Source organism: Enhydra lutris, unplaced genomic scaffold (genome assembly GCF_002288905.1).
Source record: "Enhydra lutris kenyoni isolate GAN:26980312 unplaced genomic scaffold, ASM228890v2 scaffoldscaffold1, whole genome shotgun sequence".
Lineage (NCBI taxonomy): Eukaryota > Metazoa > Chordata > Mammalia > Carnivora > Mustelidae > Enhydra > Enhydra lutris.
Window position 1 is genome coordinate 59000404 of NW_019154085.1, and position 20638 is coordinate 59021041.

General features: G+C 34.0%; 1 protein-coding gene across 3 annotated transcripts in view; it reads left to right on the forward strand.

Annotated features, from left to right (window-relative positions):
* The window catches only part of LOC111147104 (solute carrier family 4 member 10), a 292076-nt gene that overhangs the window by 68547 nt on the left and 202891 nt on the right, over positions 1-20638 (forward strand). For 2 of the 3 annotated variants that reach the window (XM_022503036.1, XM_022503157.1), the window contains exon 1: positions 15106-15186. The exons of the other annotated variant lie outside the window; for it this stretch is intronic. In XM_022503036.1, the coding sequence (XP_022358744.1) occupies positions 15106-15186 (81 nt within the window). Of the gene's footprint in view, positions 1-15105; positions 15187-20638 lie in introns of those variants that run through there. 3 annotated transcript variants of the gene reach the window in all.

Consider the following 20638-nt stretch of genomic DNA (forward strand, 5'->3'; position numbering starts at 1 on the left):
TCCTGTAGGCTGAAATTTTGAGTGTTGAACATATTTGACTCATTTCACTGTGAGAAAAATAGTTCTTGTGTGAATTATGTTAGAATTTTGTTGCAGTGAGTTATACCCCATGTATCGAGTCTAAGGAGGTGACAGTGGCTGATGAGAATTAAGCCTTAAAGCCAATACTTAATACATAAAGATATGAAACATTGCTTTAAAGGAACCAAATGGCTCCCAAGCCTAAAAACGTTTACTAGAACCAACTTGAGTATTGACATTGTTAAAGAAGAAGGGGAAATAGTCGGCAGCTAGGAGAGGATGGACAAAGGAAGACCACTGAGGCAAATGTTGATAGTCTCCATCTGGTCCAGTATGGACAGACAATTGAGTGCTTCACCTATCCCACACCTCCAGTGACCTACCTGGATATGGATGGGATATCTTTACACAATCAAGTTTCTGAATCTTATAGCTAACTCATCTAGGTTTGATGCTGTGCTTGTTAAACAAAATTTTCATTACAATTTGGCTTTTCATGGTGATGTACTGGAGAGACAGTACCTCAGTGGCCATGTATTATATACTAATAGATCTTAGCAAGAAAACAGAATTGTATCTCTAAGGGTGCAAGGCTAAGAGAAATACTTAAAACTTGGCACATTTATTAAGGTAATGCCAATCTTTGAGGTCTTTTGAGAGACAGCTGGTTTTTCCAAATGACACCTTCTTTCCTTTTATTGCTCATGTTTCCTACATTCTCCAATACTTTTGTTTAGAACACATGTGACTTTGAGACACATCATTTATTACACATGACCTGATATTTTAGCTAAGTATAAATAAACAAGTCAAATCTGTGGGGTCAGGGAAACCAATAATTTGAACTTGGAAATTAACCATGAAAATCTTCACAAGAGTTCAGACCCCTCAACTCCCATTAAACTCATATGTACAACTCCTATGTTTGCACTATTCTTTTTTTTTTTTAAAGATTTTATTTATTTATTTGTCAGAGAGAGAGAGGGAGAGAGAACGAACACAGGCAGACAGAGTGGCAGGCAGAGGCAGAGGGAGAAGCAGGCTCCCCACAGAACAAGGAGCCCTATGCGGGACTCGATCCCAGGACGCTGGGATCATGACCTGAGCCGAAGGCAGCGGCTTAACCAACTGAGCCACCCAGGCGTCCCTGTTTGCACTATTCTTATCTGTACAGTTTTCCCCCCGAATATACTTCATGATGCCTAAGGCCTGACCCATCTTTTACTTCTTTTTTTTAAATTTGTTTTTAAAGATTTTATTTATTTATTTGACAGAGAGAGATCACAAGTAGGCAGAGAGGCAGCCAGTGGGGGGTGAGGGTGTGTGGGGGAAGCAGGCTCCCCACTGAGCAGAGAGCTGGATGCGGGGCTCAATCCCAGGATCCTGAGATCGTGACCTGAGCCAAAGGCAGAGGCTTTAACCCACTGAGCCACCCAGGTGCCCTCCCATCTTTTACTTCTTAATAAACTTCATGGTGTTAAAGCAGAACTCCATAAAATGAATCAAATTTAAAAAGTACAGCGGATTCATAAAAAAAAAAAAATTGAAGACTAAAGGAGTAGAGCCTTTCTGTTTCTGTGCATACTTTTTTATAGGAAGAAATTTGTGTTAGAAGGAAAAGGAAAACCAAACATGGTAAGGACAAAGGCCTTAACAGAGAAACATGGAAATACAACAGTTGTTTTGTTTATGATTGTGACCGGAATAATTCAGATTCTTATTTGATCTTCACTTAATTAATTTGAAACAGGATTTAAAACCTTCTTAAGCCAATTTGAAACTTAAAAGTAACCATCAGGTAATAGAAAAAAAATTTGCAAAATTTTTCTTTATCCAGGTAATCATTTCAGTTTAAAATTGCTGAATGTTAATGATATTGAGATGGCTTCTTTCAAAAATCTTAGTATGTCAACAGTAAATACTTTTTTGTATTTCTGTGTTCTGTATTCAAGGTCATTATGGCATTTATACTAGATTTCAATAAACTGTTCAAATTTCCATGTGTTTATACATGAAATGGATTGAATATGAAATTGTAACTAAGCAAAAATATTTGTGTATGTGAATATGATGTAGCAATTACTTTTTGTCCTCAAAGTAATAACAGTAAGATATCTGGATTTTGATAAAATGGATGCTGAATAAATATTATAACTTTCAAATACAGAGAAATTAAGAATCCTAAGGTCAATTGAGTTGAAAAAAAGAAAAAAAAGATAAAATCTCATTTTTCTTCCTTCATTATTTCTTGTTTCTGAAGTTTTCTGCTCTGTGCCATGGACTAAAATTGCATACCTAAAATCAGCATTTATTTTGACTGTTATTTACAAAGTGGCTCTTGTTGCTGATGCTTTATTTATACTGCTTTATTTGCGCTTATATACCCAACAGTGATTGCTTTAGGAGGGAAAGAGAGGAGTAGAGTTGGTGATTTTAAAATTTCATTTTCTTGATGTTTTGTGTTTAGTTTCATTTTCATCACTTAGATATTATTTTGGAGACAGTCCTCCTTGGCCATCCTCTCTATCTAAAATACCGATGATAACAACTGTTAGCAATTTAATGTGGTTCCTTGAGGGATTTTAGATATATATTTAAAACCATTTATGTTTAAATTTTATTTTATTAAAGATTTGTTTCTTTATTTGAGAAAGAGAGAGAGACAATTTGAGCAGGGGGAGGGGCTGACTAGAGGGAGAGGGGAAGAATCTCAAGCAGATTCCCCACAGAGGACAGAATCTGATGCAGGGCTCGATCTTATGACCCTGAGATCATGACCTGAGTCAAAATCAAGAATATGATATTTAACTGGCTGAGCCATTCAGGTGGCCCTAAAACTTTTTTTTTTAAACATTTATGTTTAACAAAACATTTATTAACATTTACAGTTTTCCCAATATTTTGCTATTATAAATACTGTTGCCATAAACATCACAGCACTTATATCTTTGTGCTCTCATTCATTAGGATATTTTTATAGAATATGTTTCCAATGATTAAAATTTAAAAAATTATTATGGCTCTATTATGGCTAATGGAACAGTCTTTCATTAAATTAAAAAAAAAAAAAAAGAGCTTCTTAAGAGGCTAAGTCTGCCTTCCACAACCCATAAACACTAAAGAGAACTAGAATTTAACAGAACACATATTCGGTGACAGCAAATACCATGGCTGACATGTATTGTATTTCCCTTGTTTGAGTCATCTTTGAAACTGCTTTTCTATTTGCCACAAGAGTGCCAGTTTTGAAACAACCATCCCCAAACAGGTGTATTTTAGTGGTCTGAAAAATGACAATTGGACTTTATTCTTTCACTGATTCTGTAAATATTTTTAAGTAATATTAAGTTAGAGAACTATATGAACTGTGCCAGGAAAATGAATCATACCCAAAGTTTTGTTTTAAGGAGCTTAGTAATTGAAAATGAGAGATAAAATAAGGCTATATGTAACTCTAAAAGAAAGTGCAAATGCTTCAGGGAATTCGGGGAGGAAAGTTGAGAATTCAAGAGCTGAGAGAGGTAATACCAAAAGCATGTGATCACGAACACTTCATGGATAATGTGTTTTCCTAAACTTTGGTCAGTAGATAAGACTAGATCCATGGAATGAGGGAAGAAGCATGCATTCCAACAACAATAGCAGAAGCAGTTGTTAAGTTCTATTATTATGTTGTAAGTAGGCACTGAGTGAATTAAGCACTATATATTTTTAATTCCTCTAATCCTTAAAGAACACTACGTTAGGTACTCTTATCTCCACTGTACTAATAGGGAAATGGAGGTCCATGTAAGTATTATAACTTGTAAAATATGCCACAGTTAAAAAATGACAGCACCAAGATCTGAACCAAGATCTGTACATAGTGGTACAAGCAAAGTTAAAGGCTTTCAAGTACAGAATGATTATGGGGAATGATGAGCCACTGGATGTAATAGACTATCAGACAACTGATAAAGAAGACTGCTAAGATTGGAAAGGTCTATCAGTGTGAGACCACAGAGGTCATCAAACGCTAGAGTAGAACATTTGTGAAGAGTTTTTGACTAGGTAGTAACAGTAATTTTATTTTATCTTATTTTTTTATTATTTTTAAAAAATATTTTACTTACTTATTTGACAGAGAGAGAGATCACAAGTAGGCAGAGAGGCAAGCAGAGAGAGAGGGGGAAGCAGGCTCCCTGCCAAGCAGAGAGCCCAATGCGGGGCTCGATCCCAGGACCCTGAGATCATGACCTGAGCCGAAGGCAGAGGCTTAACCCACTGAGCCACCCAGATGCCCTGTAACAGTAATTTTAGATAGGCTGAAAATAATAAAGACTAAAAAAAAGTTGCAGATTTGGTGACTAGCTGGTCATTAACATATCAATTACATTTATTTAGTAATTACCCTCTGCCAGGATTGTGAAACAAATGCTGCCCAAATTGAGAATAATGGGGGTAGAGAAATGGCCATTGGATATGGTAAGGGGAAAGGAACTGGTTATATTCTATTAGGTACTTTACCCATAACTTTAGCTTACCAACTTTTTCAATAATTCATTGATTCATCTTTTCCCTTTCTTGATCTTTTATACTGGTAGACTATGCTAATTGCCTTATATATATTTTCTTCTTCTTATTATTATATATACTTATTATTCTTAACTTTACAAACAATTTTATGAGATAGGTAACATTATTAACTAAAATTATGCAGATGAGAAGACTGAGGCTAGGAGCTTAAGCAATGTGCTCATGGTCAGTAATTGGTGAATTAAAGATTTAATCAAAGTTTGACTCCCAAGCCATTAGTATAAAAGTTGTGTCATATCCCAAATTAAAACAAAAAAAAAAAATTCTTCTGTGTCTGCATAGTTATCTGGAGTGTCTACATTACCATCTTCAGGTCTTGAATACTCAGTTATATATATACTTCTGATTGTTTCATAATCTTATACCATTTTTTCTTTACTTTCTTTTCTCTTTTTTGGGGAGGAAAGGAATACTAAAGCCAATTTCTTAGAATAAGAGCAAAGATTTATTCAGCAATTACTCTGTGCCAGGCACTATTTTAACTTCCTCACATATATTTATCACAAATAATTCTTGTAACAACCATAGCAGGATATTCATTACTTTACATATAAAGAAGGAAGCAGAAATTACTTAGAGAACCCAAGGTTATAGAAACAAGATTTGAATTTCACAGTCTGTTTCTATAGCTTGTGCTTTTAACCATAGACCTGTGCGTCCTTTTGACAAATAAAGGGTAATCTATGAGTTGTTTTAATTTATTTCAGTGTGGGGATTTTTGATTTTTTTTTTTTTTTTTTTTTTTGGCTGTTAAAAATTGTATTTAGGTTGGGGCGCCTGGCTGGCTCAGTGGGTTAAGCCTCTGCCTTCAGCTCAGGTCATGATCTCAGGGTCCTAGAATGGAGCCCCACATCGGGCTCTTTGCTCAGCAGGGAGCCTGCTTCCCCTCTCTTTCTGCCTGCCTCTCTGCCTTTGTGAGCTCTCTCTCTGTCAAATAAATAGATAAAATCTTTAAAAAAATTAAAAAAAAAAGAAGTAAAAGATGGGTCAGGCCTTAGGCATCATGAAGTATATTGGGGGGAAAAACTGTACAGATAAGAATAGTGCAAATATATAGTTGTACATATGAGTTTAATGGGAGTTGAGGGGTCTGAACTCTTGTGAAGATTTTCATGGTTAATTTCTAAGTTCAAATTATTGGTTTCCTTGACCCTACAGATTTTATTTATTTATTTGACAGAGAGAGAGATCACAAGAAGGCAGAGAGGCAGGCAGAGAGAGAGGGGAAGAAGGCTCTCTGCTGAGCAGAGAGCCCAATGCGGGGCTCAATCCCAGGACACTGAGATCATGACCTGAGCTGAAGGCAGAGGCTTAATCCACTGAGCCACCCAGGCGCCCCAATAAATAAAATATTTAAAAAATGTATTTAAGAGCATTGGGGTGGCTCAGTTAAGTGCCCAACTCTTGGTTTCAGTTCAGGTCATGATGTCATGGGTTGTGAGACTGAGTTCCTTGTCAGGCTCCATGCTCAGCAGGGAGTTTGCTTAAAGATTCTCTCCCTCTGTCCCTCCCCTACTCACACATGCACACACAGCTCTCTTTCTCCTTAAAATAAAATAAATAAATCTCTTTATTTATTTATTTATTTAATTAATTTTTGAAATTTAAATTTAATTAATTAACATATAGTGTATTGTTAGTTTCAGAGGTAGAGTTCAGTGATTTGTCGTTTGTATATAACACCCAGTGCTCATTACATCATGTGCCCCCCTTAATGTCCATCACTCTGTTATCCTATCCCTCCACCATTCAGACTCCTCCAGCAATTCTGTTTGTTTCCTATGCTTAAGAGTCTCTTATGATTTGTCTCTCTCTCTGATTATGTCTTGTTTTATTTTTCCTTCCCTTACTCTATGCGCCTCTGTTTTGTTTCTTTAATTCCACATGTGAGTGAAATCATATAATTGTCTTTCTCTGATTGACTTATTTTGCTTAGCGTAATACTCTCCAGTTCTATCCACATTGTTGCAAATGGCAATGTTTCATTATTTCTTTTTTTTATGGTATCTATCTATCATATCTTCTTTACCTATGTATCTGTTGATGGACATCTGGGCTCTTTTCATAGTGTGGCAATTGTGGACATTGTTGCTATAAACATTGGGGTGTAGGTGCCCTTTTGGATCACTACACTTGTATCTTTGGGACAAATACCCAGTAGTGCGATTGCTGGGCTGTATTTTTGATTTTTTGAGGAACCTTCATACTGTTTTCCAGAGAGGCTACACCAGCTTACGTTCCCACCAATAGTGTAAGAGGTTTCCCTTTTCTCCATATTCTCACCGACATCTGTCATTTCCTGAATGGTTAATTTTAGCCATTCTGACCCATGTGAGGTGGTATCTCACTGGGATTTTGATTTGTATTTCCCTGATACCAAATGATCTTGAGTATTTTTTCATGTGTCTGTTGGCCATTTGTATGTCTCTTTGGAGAAATGTCTGTTCATATCTTCTGCCCATTTCTTGATTAGATTATTTGTTCTTTGTGTGTTGAGTTTGATAATTGCTTTATAGATTTTAGGTAGTAGCCCTTTATCTGATAAGACATTTGCAAATATCTTTGCCAATTCTGTCAGTTGTCTTTTAGTTTTGTTGACTGTTTCCTTGCTGTGCAAAAGCTTTTTATCTTGAAGTCCCAATACTTCATTTTTGTCTTTGTTTTCCTTGCCTTTGGAGACATGTCTAGCAAGAAGTTGCTGAGAGCGAGGTCGAAGAGGTTGCTGCCTGTGTTCTCCTCCAGGATTTTGATGGATTCCTGTCTCACATTTAGGTCTTTCATCCGTGAGTCTATTTTCATGTATGGTGTAAAGAAATGGTCCAGTTTCACTCTTCTGCAGATGGCTATTCTATTTACCCAACACCATTTGCTGAAAAGATTATCTTTTTTCCATTGGATATTGTTATCTGCTTTATCAGAGATTAGTTGACTATAGATTTGAGGGTCCATTTCTGGGTTCTCTATTCTGTTCCATTGATCTATGTGTCTGTTTTTGTGCCAGTACCATGCTGACTTGATTACAGCTTTATAATAGAGCTTGAAGACTGGAACTGTGATGCCACCAGCTTTAGTTTTCTTTTTCAACATTCCTTTGGCTATTTGGGGGTCTATTCTGGTTTCATACAAATTTTAGTGTTATTTGTTTCAGCTTTGTGAATAAAGTTGATTGTATTTTGATAGGATTGCATTGAATGTGTAGATTGCTCTAGGTAGCATAGACATTTCCACAATATTTTTTCTTCCAAACCATGAGCATGGAACGTTTCTCCAATTCTTTGTGTCTTCCTCAGTTTCTTTCATGAGTGTTCTATAGTTTTCTGAGTACAGATCTTTGCCTCTTTGGTTAGGTTTATTCCTAGGTGTCTTAGGGTTTTAGGAGTAAAATAAATCTTTTAAAAAAATCATATTTGTTTATGGCCTGTGAACCAATCTACACTGAAATTAAAAAGGATAGTTCTGTCTTCAATTCTTCATAACTGTCCCTTTATGTACAATTTTAGTATTACCAAAATTACATTTTAATAATGGGTAAATCTATTAGAAAATTTCACTCAAAAGATCATCATTTTATTCATTTTTTAATCAGTGAAATCTTTTAAAGTTCAAGTCATTATGAATTTTTATTTATGTTTCTCCCACATTTACTTAGCCCTGGAATAAATGGTGCTTGGAAAGAATAAGTTTACATGCACACAGAATTTTTCTTTACACATGGTATTTTGATTCTTCTGAGTGGTTTCTTTCTTTCTTTCTTCTTTTTTTTTTCCTGAGTGGTTTCTTGATTAAAGGTATACTTAATAACAATTTGAAAGTCTTCCTAAGACCACAAAAATCCATCTTTCTGTTTGTATGTTTGTGTGTCATATTTTGGAAGTGTACAGTAGAATTGCACTGGGTGAATGATTCTTCCTGTCTAGGTTCATTTATTCCATAGATGTCACAGAGAAAAAATAAAGACTAATTTCCTATTTATAATTGCATTTTTAAATTTGAAGTATAGTCGACATACAATGTTATATTAGTTTCGGGTGTACAACATAGTGATTTGACAATTCTGTGTGTTATACAGTGCTCACCATGATTAAGTGTAGTTACCTTCTGTCACCACACAAAGTTATTTTGGCACTATCAACTACATTTCCTATGCTGCATTGGTTTTTATTTATTTTTTTAATTTTTATATTTTCCTACACTGCACTGATTCTTAATTAGTTAGCTTTGCCATATTTTCGTACCATTTATTCCAAAGTTGTTTTGCTTTATAATCATTGGGTATATTTCTTAGGGACCAGTATTATATCTTTGTGTACATGTATAGAAAGAAGGAAGCTTATTTTTTCTAGGTTTTTGTTATTGTTGTTAGAAAATGTATAAACAAAACTGTATTTGGCTTAATTATCCTTAATTTCATCTTTTGTCTTAATGAATGCCCAGTTTTCCTTTATTTTGGTATTAACATATTGAGACTATTATTCTACATAAAGCTTATGTGGTATGTGATAATACCCAGTTCTGGCAAGGTAATGAGGAAATAAGATTTTTTTTTTAAAGATTTTATTTATTTATTTATTTGACAGAGATCACAAGTAGGCAGAGAGCTAGGCAGAGAGAGGGGAAGGAAAGCAGGCTCCCCGCCGAGCAGAGAGCCCCATGCGGGGCTTGGTCCCAGAACCCTGGGATCATGACCCAAGCCGAAGGCAGTGGCTTTAACACACTGAGCCACCCAGGTCCCCTGGAAATATATTTTTGTTGGAGAATGTAAATGGATATAACCTTTATGGAAGGTAATTGGGCAATTTTTATCCAAAACTTCAAAAAATTTTTATGTTCTTTGATCCAGTAAGTTTATGTACTGTAATTTATCCTGAGGAAATAGAGGATATGTGTAAGGCTATTTCCAGAAAGATATTTATTATACTATTATTTTATAATATTGAAAAATGGGAAAAAAAACCCTGAAATGTCTAAGAATAAGGATTTGTTAAATACAGTGTGGTGCCTCTTTTTTTTTTTTTAATTTTATTTTTATAAACATATAATATATTTTTATCCCCAGGGGTACAGGTCTGTGAATCGCCAGGTTTACACACTTCACAGCACTCACCATAGCACATACCCTCACAGTGTGGTGCCTCTTTCTGGTAGAATACCATTTAGCTATTAAACATTGTTATAGAAAAAAAAATCTCTCATTTTTTTCATATAATATTGAAGCTGGTGTGAAGCAGTCTGTTCCAGCATTAACCCAAAAGAAATAGTATGAAAACAAACAGTTAGATGCACATATAGTAATAAATGATATACAAGATGCATCATTTTTTTTTTTTTTGAGAGAGAGAGAGAGAGAGAATGAGTGGGGTAGGGGCAAAGGGTGAGGGAGAGACTCTTAAGTAGGCTCTACACTCAATTTGTTGCTTGAGCCATGACCCTGAGATCATGACTTGAGCCAGAATCAAGAGTTGGATGCTTAACTGACTGAGCCATCCAGGCACCCCTCAAGAATTATCTTTAAAATATAGATAATCCAATAGAAGTAGGTTTGAATATTTTCATTAAATTAGAGCAGAAATATGAGTAAAACATTAGGAAGACTGAAATTTGAGGCAAAATTTTAGGGGAAAGGGAGCACATGAGAAACAAGAGTAGTTTTTCAACTTTAAAATACTTCTCAGAAACTTTTTCCTATTTTTATTAGAAAAACATGAACTCTGGTGTATGTACTTATAAAATGAGTCATATTGGGGGCTGTCTTTTAAAATTCATGATTTCATCTGTTTTGTCAGTGTATATTTTACATAGTTGGGATTGTACCACTTAAGTATATTTGGGATCTTGTTTTTCACTTAATATTCTATCATCTATATTTTCCTTTGTCATTAACATCTTTCATTCATAATATTCAGTGTTTACGTGGCATTTCATTTTTGTTATGTGATAATTTAATTAACCTTTTTCTTATATTCCTGTTTTTTCTCTTCTTATAATGTAGCATCAAACATCTTTGTGCATAAACCTTAGTCTGCATTATTTACTTTGGACAGATTCTCTATACTGGATATACTAGAAAAGATTAAATATTTTTAAGAGTCTTAATGTATTTTGCCAAATTACTTTGAAAAGTTGAACTAATTTACGCTTCTTAAAGCAGCGGTATATAAAACAAAGTGAATTACTTAGGTTTTTCAGAGGTATTCTTTGAAATAAGTTTCCTAAGTAAAAATAAAAAATAGATGCTCTATGATAAAATAAACTTTAATTTTAAAAACTTGATTCTTATGGGTATGTTTCTGAAGTCATATATGAAAAATATATGAAACAGTATTAAAATGGAAGTTATTTTAATTAATGAAGATAAAGTATGTTATTTATTACAAAGATTTAATTAAAAGGCTAATTTTTTTTTGTGGAAAATGTGAAACTAGAAGACAGGAATACTGAATTCTGGCCTTGGTTTTACTATTTGGACAAGCCACTTTACTTCTCTAAATTTTAGTTACCTTATCTGGAAAATGAGTGCTTTGGATCACATGGTCCCTGAAAGGTGAAAAATAGAAGTAAAATATGTGTTAATTATTGTAAAGCTCTTGCTGTTTTTAAGATGCTGACCGTTTATTATTTGGTATAGTCTGACATTCAAAAAATCATTAACTACATAAAGTTACTTTTGATTTATGCTTTTCACTCTTTTGGTTCTTTCTTCATTCAGACCAAGGGGGTTCCTTTGTTATGCTTTGACTGGTCTTCATCTGTTTTATCAAAGAGAGATTGTTAGGAAAAATGTAGAAGGATTGTGTCTTATTATTACAAGAATACCTTCATTACACTGCTATGAGTAGCACATTGTATGAATAATTTTTTTTACAGAGCAATGGTTATCTAAAAAATGAGTATCTATTAGTTTTAGGTGGTTAGTCCATGCTAAATTATTATTAACTGGTCCAGTAAGGAATTATAAATACATGACTTTTCTAGTTAAATAATTTTGTCAACTGGAGGGTAGAGAAATTAAAAGCTTTGTATTCCAGATTTCATATTTTTATTGCAGAGATTAAGTGTGTTGGCAAGAAAACACTGGAGAAACTTAGATTATATATACTAATTAATAATGGGCATGCAAACAAAGTTTATATCTGTTTTGACAAAATATGTGAAAGAAAACTCAATGTTCTGTTTATTTCTAATTTATTTAGTCATTTATAGTAACTTTGTTATGCACATTATGAGAAGACACGGAACGAAGAGAAAATAAGTCTTCACAAATTTCTTCTTCACGAAGAGAAAATAAGTCTTCACAATTTTATAAAAACCAGACATATACATATGCAAAAGATAAATAACAACACAACAGAGCGTGTGATGAAAATATATTGATTGTCAAAATGAAATCTGTAATAATAGAGGAGGTTAGGAACAAATCATACATTTCTTTCTCCCTCATTTTTCACATTCAATCTCCAAATCCTATCCCTTTTAACTAAAAAGCATTTCTAGAGCCTATAGATTTCTTTCCATTTCTACTGCTAACACTTTTGTTCAGGCCATAATTCTCCTCTGTCCCAAATCATATAACTTGCCTTTCTTCCTCTAGTTTTGTTTTACACATTCATTTCTATGCCACAGAAATAGTTATGTTTGATGGCTTCTCATTCCCCTGAGGATAAAGCTCAGTGGCTTCTAGACTTTAAATGGATTCTAAGGCTTCCCATGCTTGGTCTTTGGCTCATTCTTCTCGCCTAATCTCTCCCTTCTGTCCCACTTCATTGTCCAACCCCTTGTATTTACCATTCCCTGAATATGACCTGCTTCTCAGTTTCAACAGTATTTGCTTGAGGAGATACTCCTGATCCCTAGACCAGGGTCAGGGGCCCTGTTACTGTTCTTACATTGCCTCCTCATTCTTTGGTTATAAGAAAACATGTTTAAAACTTGTTTAATTATCAACTTCTGTGATGACATATTTTGTGTTGTCATGAAGTCCCTAGCACCTATACAGTGTCTGACGCGGAGAAGGGGTTTGATATTTTATACATTAAAGAATGGATGTAGAAAAGAAGATGATGTAGTTTAGGAGGATCTTATTGAGAAAATAGGTCTTCAAGACTGAGTTCCTATTTTGATTATAACAAGGAAGGAAATACTGCATAGATAAATCATGTTTCCCTACGTATAATTTTCATCCAGGTGTGTGATTGTTTACATATAGCCAAAATACCAAATTCTTTGTCTGGACTTGCGCAGTTAGAGGTAGTAATTTCTCTAAAGGGATTGTGTGATCAGGCTCTTAAAGAAGCCTGATTTCTTTATTTTTCACAAAAAAATAGTATATATTTAAGGTGTGGTAACTGTTTTTCCTAGATATATTGAGATATAACTGACATGTAACATTGTGTAAGTTTGATGTGTACAACATGTTGATTTCATACATTTACATATAGCAAAATAATTATCACCATGTTACAACTTTCAAGTATGTAATACTATATTACTAACTATAATCACTATGATGCACATTAGATCCCCAGGACTTATTTATCTTCTAACTGGAATTTTCTTCTCTTTGACCAACATCTCCTCTCCCCTCCCAATTCCCCTACCTTTCCCTCCACCCCCCAGCTTCTTGAAGAAGTCCAATCTTTAAGATTCATTTTGATTAGTCTCCATGATAATACATATCATACCCATCAAATATCATGAGTGGGAGAAGGGAAATTATACTGAGCTATTAGTCTACATTTATCTAAAACATTTTCTGTAAGCACTTTAGCTATTATTAAATTTCATTTAGTTTATCTCACAGCCATATATATTTAGTTTATTTTCATAGGTACATAAATAAAGTGTTCATTAACTCAGGCTATACTCAATGTAAAGGCTGTTTTAGGACAATAATACATTGTACTTGGTGCCTTAATTTTGTATTTTGGTTTTTTAAAAATATTTTTTAAAATTTTTATTATTTTTTAAAGATTTTATTTATTCATTTGAGAGAGAGGGCATGAGCAGGGGAGAAAGGCAGAGGGGAAAGCAGACTCTCCACTGAACAGGGAGCCTGATGTGGGGCTTGATCCCAAGACCCTGGGATCATGACCCGAGCCAAAGGCAGACACTTAACCATCTGAGCCACCCAGACGCCCCGTGTCTTAATTTTTAATTCATTAAATTGATTATGATTTTAGCCTATTTTTTTTGTTGTGTTTATAAAATGCAATCTGTTGTCACACGGTAAAGAAAATATTTCCATATTACATTGTATGTTAACTAACTAGAATTTAGGATTTAGATTTCCCCCCCAGGAAAATATTTCCATTTATCATTTTAGAAGATCTTGTTTCTTTGTTATCAGACTACTTTAATAATCTTAAAATCCTGATTCCACTATGTTGTGGTGAAAGAAAGCATTATAAGAACCTTGTTGAACACAAATAAGATGCAGTGAAAAAGCACAATAAAAATGCCAATAGCTGACTTAGGTTTCATTCCTAGGTTTAACCATGCAGTTTTGGAATATGACAATGGCATGTTGTGTATATGAAACCCTTTAGAAGAAGACATTAAAATATAAAAGTTATTTTGACTTGAAGCATGTTGGTCTAGGGAGCATGAAATAAAAATGGTTCTTGAGGGGCCTCTGGATGGCGCAGTCAGTTAAGGGTCTAACTCTTGATTTTGGCTCAGGTTGTGATCTCAGGGCCATGAGAAGGAGCCCTGAAGGGCTCCTCATTTGGCACAGAACCTGCTTAAAAGACTGTCTCTCTCCTTCTGCACTCCCCCACCCCCACCAGCTCTCTCTCTCAAATAAATAAATAAACCTTTTTTAAAAAATGAAGGTCTTGAGAATTAAAAATGAATATGCTTTTATCTATTTATCAACTGTTAAACATAGCTTACAAAGATTGCCAGAAAAAAAATTCTTCATTTTTAAGGACTTCTAATTTTGATGGGTTGGATAAATAATGATAGGGAAGTTCCCTTTAAAAGAGAGTACAAAAAAAAAAAAAAAGAGAGAGAGAGAGAGAGAGTACAATTTGCTTATTAAATCATTATACTAAAACTTAGTCATGTATGAAGAGAACTGCCTAATAAGAATTGAGATTTTAACATGGCATTTGCAGCAGACACATTTGATACTTAAGTAGAACATTGCTTTTTTTTTTAAAGGATTGACAAAATCAAACTCTTTTTGGCAAGTGAAATTTTTATAGTAGCAAAAGTGGGAAACCTAAAGGATGTGGCTCATTCTGTTTGGATGATACAGAATTGCTCCAAGCAGGAAGCTTACTGTTTTCAGACAGCATTAGCAGCTTCAGCAAATACAACTGTGTCATCGTCCCTTAATACGGGGTGTTTGTAACTGCAAAGAGGAGACGATAAACAATATATGTGATTTGATATCTTCTTGAGGGCTTAAACAGATACTGATGGACAGATCTGCTGTTTGATGTTTTCTTCACTAGCCCTGAAGATGCTGAGACATAGAGATGGCTGTGATTCTCTTTTATAAGACAGGAAATGCAATCTTTAGGGGTTTCTGGAAATAGAAAGGTCATGCAGTCTGGAACCTGTGAGCCTTTTCAATCTCTAAGTCATCAGGTATGACCTCATGAATTACGATGATACTATTAGATTGTAGAGTTATTGCTTTTTCTAGCTCTTAGTCATATAGAATATATTAATAGATGTAATTGTTTATTATTATCAGATTTTTCTTAGGATATTTGAACAAGTGATATTTATAGTAATCGACACCAGCTAAACAATATGAATTTTAGAAATGTGTGTGTGTGTGTGTGTGTGTGTGTGTGTGTGTGTGTGTGATAGAGAGAGAGAGAGAGAGAGAGAGAGAGAGTTCGTGTTTACTTGAGCTTTCTTTTTTTGGGAAGCGGGGAGTAAGTAAAGATTCTTTTTGGTGATTAAAAGCAAGGTTTGGAGCTCTACAGATTTTTCCAGATTAAGCTTGAATACAGTCAAACTGCATCTCTTATTTTGAATGATAAAAATTGCATAATTTGTTCAAACTGGTAAGGATACCTTGTAGCTAGCTGCTTATAGATAGTGACATACTAAAAAAAATTTTTATCTGGAATTTTTTAAGCACAGAAATGATGTTGCTACCATTGTAGTGTGCAACCCCACAGCAATACAAGTTTGATGAGTAGAATCATGTTTAACAGCATCTGAGCTATAAGCTGATTGCCTGAAATTTGTATTCCAGTATCTAAACTGTTTTAAAAGGCCTAAATTTAAATTATTTCTCAGATCTATTGAGATAATGATGCTCTTGGTCCTCCTAATGTAGATATCTGCTTAAGGCATTGCTTGTAGCTGAAAGCAGATGATAAATCTGTTTTTGTTTTTGCTTTTGTTTTTTTTTACAAAGAATGCTTGTGACATTTGGGCTTGTTTAAAATTTTTTGATCCAGAGATACTCTGCATTAGCTTACTTTCATTTTCAAAATGAAAAGACTTGACTACATTAAACATGTTAATTACAAAGAGTAGAGAATCATCATAGCAAAGAATTTGGATTTATATGTCCATTTTATCCTGAAGCTCTGCTATTTATTTTAAACTATTTTTATCAAGTTATAATGCATTTAACTTTGTTATAGCATTCTCTCAGGCTGACATAGTAGGGCAAGAAAATGTGCCTGTGTTTGACATCCCAATTTTGAAGAAAAGATATTTTATTTTTTATATTATGCATATTTCTTCCTTAATTTTAGAGGACTTGTCAGATATTTGACCAGGTATTCCATATTAAATGAGCAAAAAAAGAATGTTGCAGCATTTCTCATCAGAAAGATAGTTTTGTCTTCATAATTCTGTAATATGGTTAGGACTTAATGCCTCATCAAGGTGATGCTATAGTAATAAAAATGAATATATTTATTAGAAGACAGAATTGAAAGTCTAAAACAGTGATTTAATTCAGTTAAGGGGTTAGTTTCTCCTTTTTAATTAAAAACACATTAAAAAATTATACCTACTGATATTGGCTATAATTTATATGTTATTCAGGCTACTGAGCCAGCTTATATTCTTATTAGTAGGGAAGATTGCCATATTCTTAAGCTTGATTAGTTTTGGAATGATTTGAATATACCTTTTAGTTGCTACAAAACCTGTTTAATCTGTTAGAATTTATTTCCAGTATTTGCATGTATTAGTCGCTATGAGTACATTCTGTTTCTTGGCATTGCTTTGGGATTCTTCTAGGTATTGGTTTTACAGCATTCTGCTATTTTTCACTGTATTTATGGGCTTTCAAAGTAATCAAACTAAAGATTTTTGGTTACTTTCCTTTAGTGGCACTTACAGGATATCTCAATAATTTTGTAAGTTGAAAAAATTACTATCTTAGATTGTTATTTCTTTTATAAATCAGAGAAAAATTTCTCTCTGTTGCTGTGTCGAAATGCATTACCTTAAAAAGTAAAGATTGGTCAGAATGTCACAGACAGTTACATTTAATGTCAACCTTTTTCCCTGTGCGGCAAGATTATCTTGACCTTTTGAAAGGAATTGATTATAAATCTGCCTAGCAATGATTGGTCATCTGCTTTTTATAATGGCTGACTCTGTCTTTACTATTTTACATAAGCATTTCATTTTACATTATGAAGGTTTATAAAGCTAAGCTGTCTTAAAACTATTTGAGTATCATTCAGTTCAGTCAGTGTTACGTGGAAGCGGATCATTTGTGCAATACTGTGTTTGGTGTTGTGAGAAATACAGAAAAGAAAAAGTTGTTTCTTGCTTTCAAGGAGATTATGAAAAAATGTACACAATGAACCTTGTTTACATTTTGAATTGACTTTTCAAAGATGATATGCACAATCAGTTTTAACTTCATATAAACTGATAAATCCTTGGATAAGTTATGTATAACTCTTTTTCTTTTCATGTAAATTTCTTGGTATTAGGGCAATAAAAGATTGGGTCAAAGCGATAATTAAGCATTTCATAATTTTAACAACTGCATTAAATTCCTTTATAATGTGTAATTTGTTGTACCAAGGCATTATAAACTGTGAATCAATAAAATAATTGTGTGTGTTTTATAGGCTATAGATGGCAACTGATGTTAAGAGTAAGGTGGATCTAGCCCCTTGGTAGGAAACAGAAGCAGGGACATCAGGAATGAGCTCAAAACAAGAATGTGACAAAGCCAATCTAATTATGTATTATGGAGGAAGATTTGACTTCATAGAGATTAAACTTTAGAAAGAAAGAGTAGCAGGTTTGGGAGTGCTTGATGCTGAGTAGGCCACTGGGGAGTTTTTCAATAAAATGGGGGCAATAGGATTCCCTTCACGTTTTGAGAAGGGGACTGAGAGGAACTTGTTTGGAGGTAGGCCTTAGCCAGCTAGCTGTTGGATATCCAGACACAGGTTCTTATCTCTTTCATACCAGTATGCTGGTTGAAAGTGATAGGGAGGTGGGTAGAGCAGATGGAAAACCCTTGTTTCTCCCAGAATCCTAAACTAGTGCATGCTGCCCAATAGTGCCTCCGAAGTACCTGTTTTCTTGTATTAGAGCAACAGAAAATTGATAGGCAAATTTTTTTCTGGTTTGTAATAGCTAGCTGGGTGCAGTAAGAGGCGGTAAGTATGGTGGTTAAGTATTTGAGCTGCTACATTCACTGGGTTGAGATCTTAGTTATTACCATTTACCAGCTGTATGATGTTGGGCAAATTACTTAATATTTCTGGGTATCAGTTTTCTCATTTGTAATATAGAGATAATGTACCTACCTCAAATAGTTGTTGTGAAGACTAAATGAGATAATGTATATAAAACATTTGTAAGACTATCTGGTGTATAACAAGCACATTATTACCAAAATTATTTGTTGACAAGACATTAGTTCTATGGGCTAGGATGGACGATTGGCAGGTGTTGGTAATGGTAGTCATGCAGTTCAGTTTTGTTATCTCTTCTTCATTCTTCTTATCAAATGAGGAATTCAGTTAAAAATATACAGTATACTGGAATAAAGATGGCTATAAAAATTCAAACAAAGAAAAATATTCTACATCTGATTAAATTCTAACATTACTGACTATAGGAATTGTGATTTGATGAAAAGTGTTGTGTTTAAAGTTTTTTTGCATCTGCTTGCTAGGCTGACTTAAACTTTTGTTAGTAGTCTATGTACAGATTCTTTTCCTTTTTATGTTATACCAACTACTTCATTCATGACAAAAATTACTGGACCTTGTCAAGTGTCCTTTAGTTGTTGAAGATTAAAATTTAGGAGTAAAAATTCAGGTTTAAGGAAAATAATAGAGAAGTTATATAGCTTAGATTTAGTGATCTGAGTTACTTTTTAATCATTAAAAATGTCTAGGGCAAAAACCTTCACTGAAAGTTAAACCCAACTTGTTTTGTTTTAATTTTTAATTTTATTTGTTAATGAATATTTTTATTCTAGATGAAAGACTAAAATGACATGTGTTATAAATACAATACTGTATATGAATATAATAGTCCATGTACCTATTTGATAGAGTATGCTATTTTGAATTTCTGGTGTTTATTAATGTAAAAATATCTGTAGCTGACCCCTGAGCAATGGCGGGTGGGGGAAGATTAGGGATACTGATTTCTTGCACAGTTGAAAATCTGTGCATAACTTTGACTTCCCTAAAGCTTAAGTACTAAGAGCCTACTGTTGACTGGAAGACTTACTGATAACATAAACAGTCAGTTAACACCTATTTTGTCTGTTATATGTATTATATACTGTATTCTTACAGTAAAGTGAGCTAGAGAAAAGAAAATGTTAAGAAAAATCATAAGGAAGAGAAAATACATTTATAGTACTCTACTGTATTTCTTTAAAAAGAATCCACATATAAGTGGATCTGTCCACCTCAAACCCATGTTGTTTTGTCAAGTTCCAGAGTCCAAGTGAATAATTTGATACTTGGATGAAATGTAAGTGCGTAAGTGTTACATTTTATGGTATCTTGGCATTGTAGTTCTCTTCTCTTAAGCAGTTTTCTCAATGTGCAAATATTTCCCCCAAATGGCACAGAGTCAATCAAATCTCCCACAATGCAGTTTCTTCAAATAAACAAACATACAGAATCTTTATGATATTCTAGTTAAATGTGTTATAAACACTAAATACAAATAACGGCAAGAGAATGCGGAAAATAGTGAGTGCCTTGGAGATTCAAAAGAGAGAAGAAAGAGCACAAATCATTCTGCGGTGAATTCAGTGGGCAGAATATTTCAAGCTGAGTAGGGAGAAGAGAGGAGAGGCTAGATGAAGAGTTAAGGAAGTATGGAAAAGGTATCAGTTGAGGTAGACCTTGAAGGTAGACCTTGAAGACTGGCCAAGATGGAGAAAGGTCATTTTGGGCAGAAGAAACAACACACACAGAGATAGGGAGACAGAAAGCAAATAATATGTTTGAAAAGTATGGAGTAATTCATTTTGGTGATAGCCTGGTAGGGTAATTCAGGTTAACATAGGAAGGTTTGTTAGGACTAGATAGTATAGTCTTGAATGTTAGATTATGATTTCTAAACTGAGCACATTTCTGTGCTGATCTACTTATTCTTGGAAGAAAATAAAATAAAAAACAAAGAGCAGCACCTATATTTTGCAGTCATTCTTAGAGCTCTAACCCTCTTGAGACTTTGAAAATGAAAATTAAATTCCTGAGTAGATTTAGTAGTTAGTAGACAAGGTAGGGGGTAGAAGCAAAATGAAGGATTTTAATAAAATTCTCTATCAAAATTGCACGTGAGAGCATTTCTGTCTATCCACAACCACTCAAAAGTCCTAGATTTCAGATCCTAAGAGACCTCCTGCTTGTCCCTGATGTAAACTCTATTTTATTGGTAGGTAATCTGATTTAGCTTTGGCTTTATTTTTGACATTTCCTAGACCAAGGACAATCTAGTGGGATCATTTTAATATAATGAATATACATGTCACTATGGTGAATATTTGGATAATAAGGACTTTGTCTTCGGGAAAATTGGAAATAGAAATGCTGTTTATAATCACGGGAGTCGTAGGGTTATT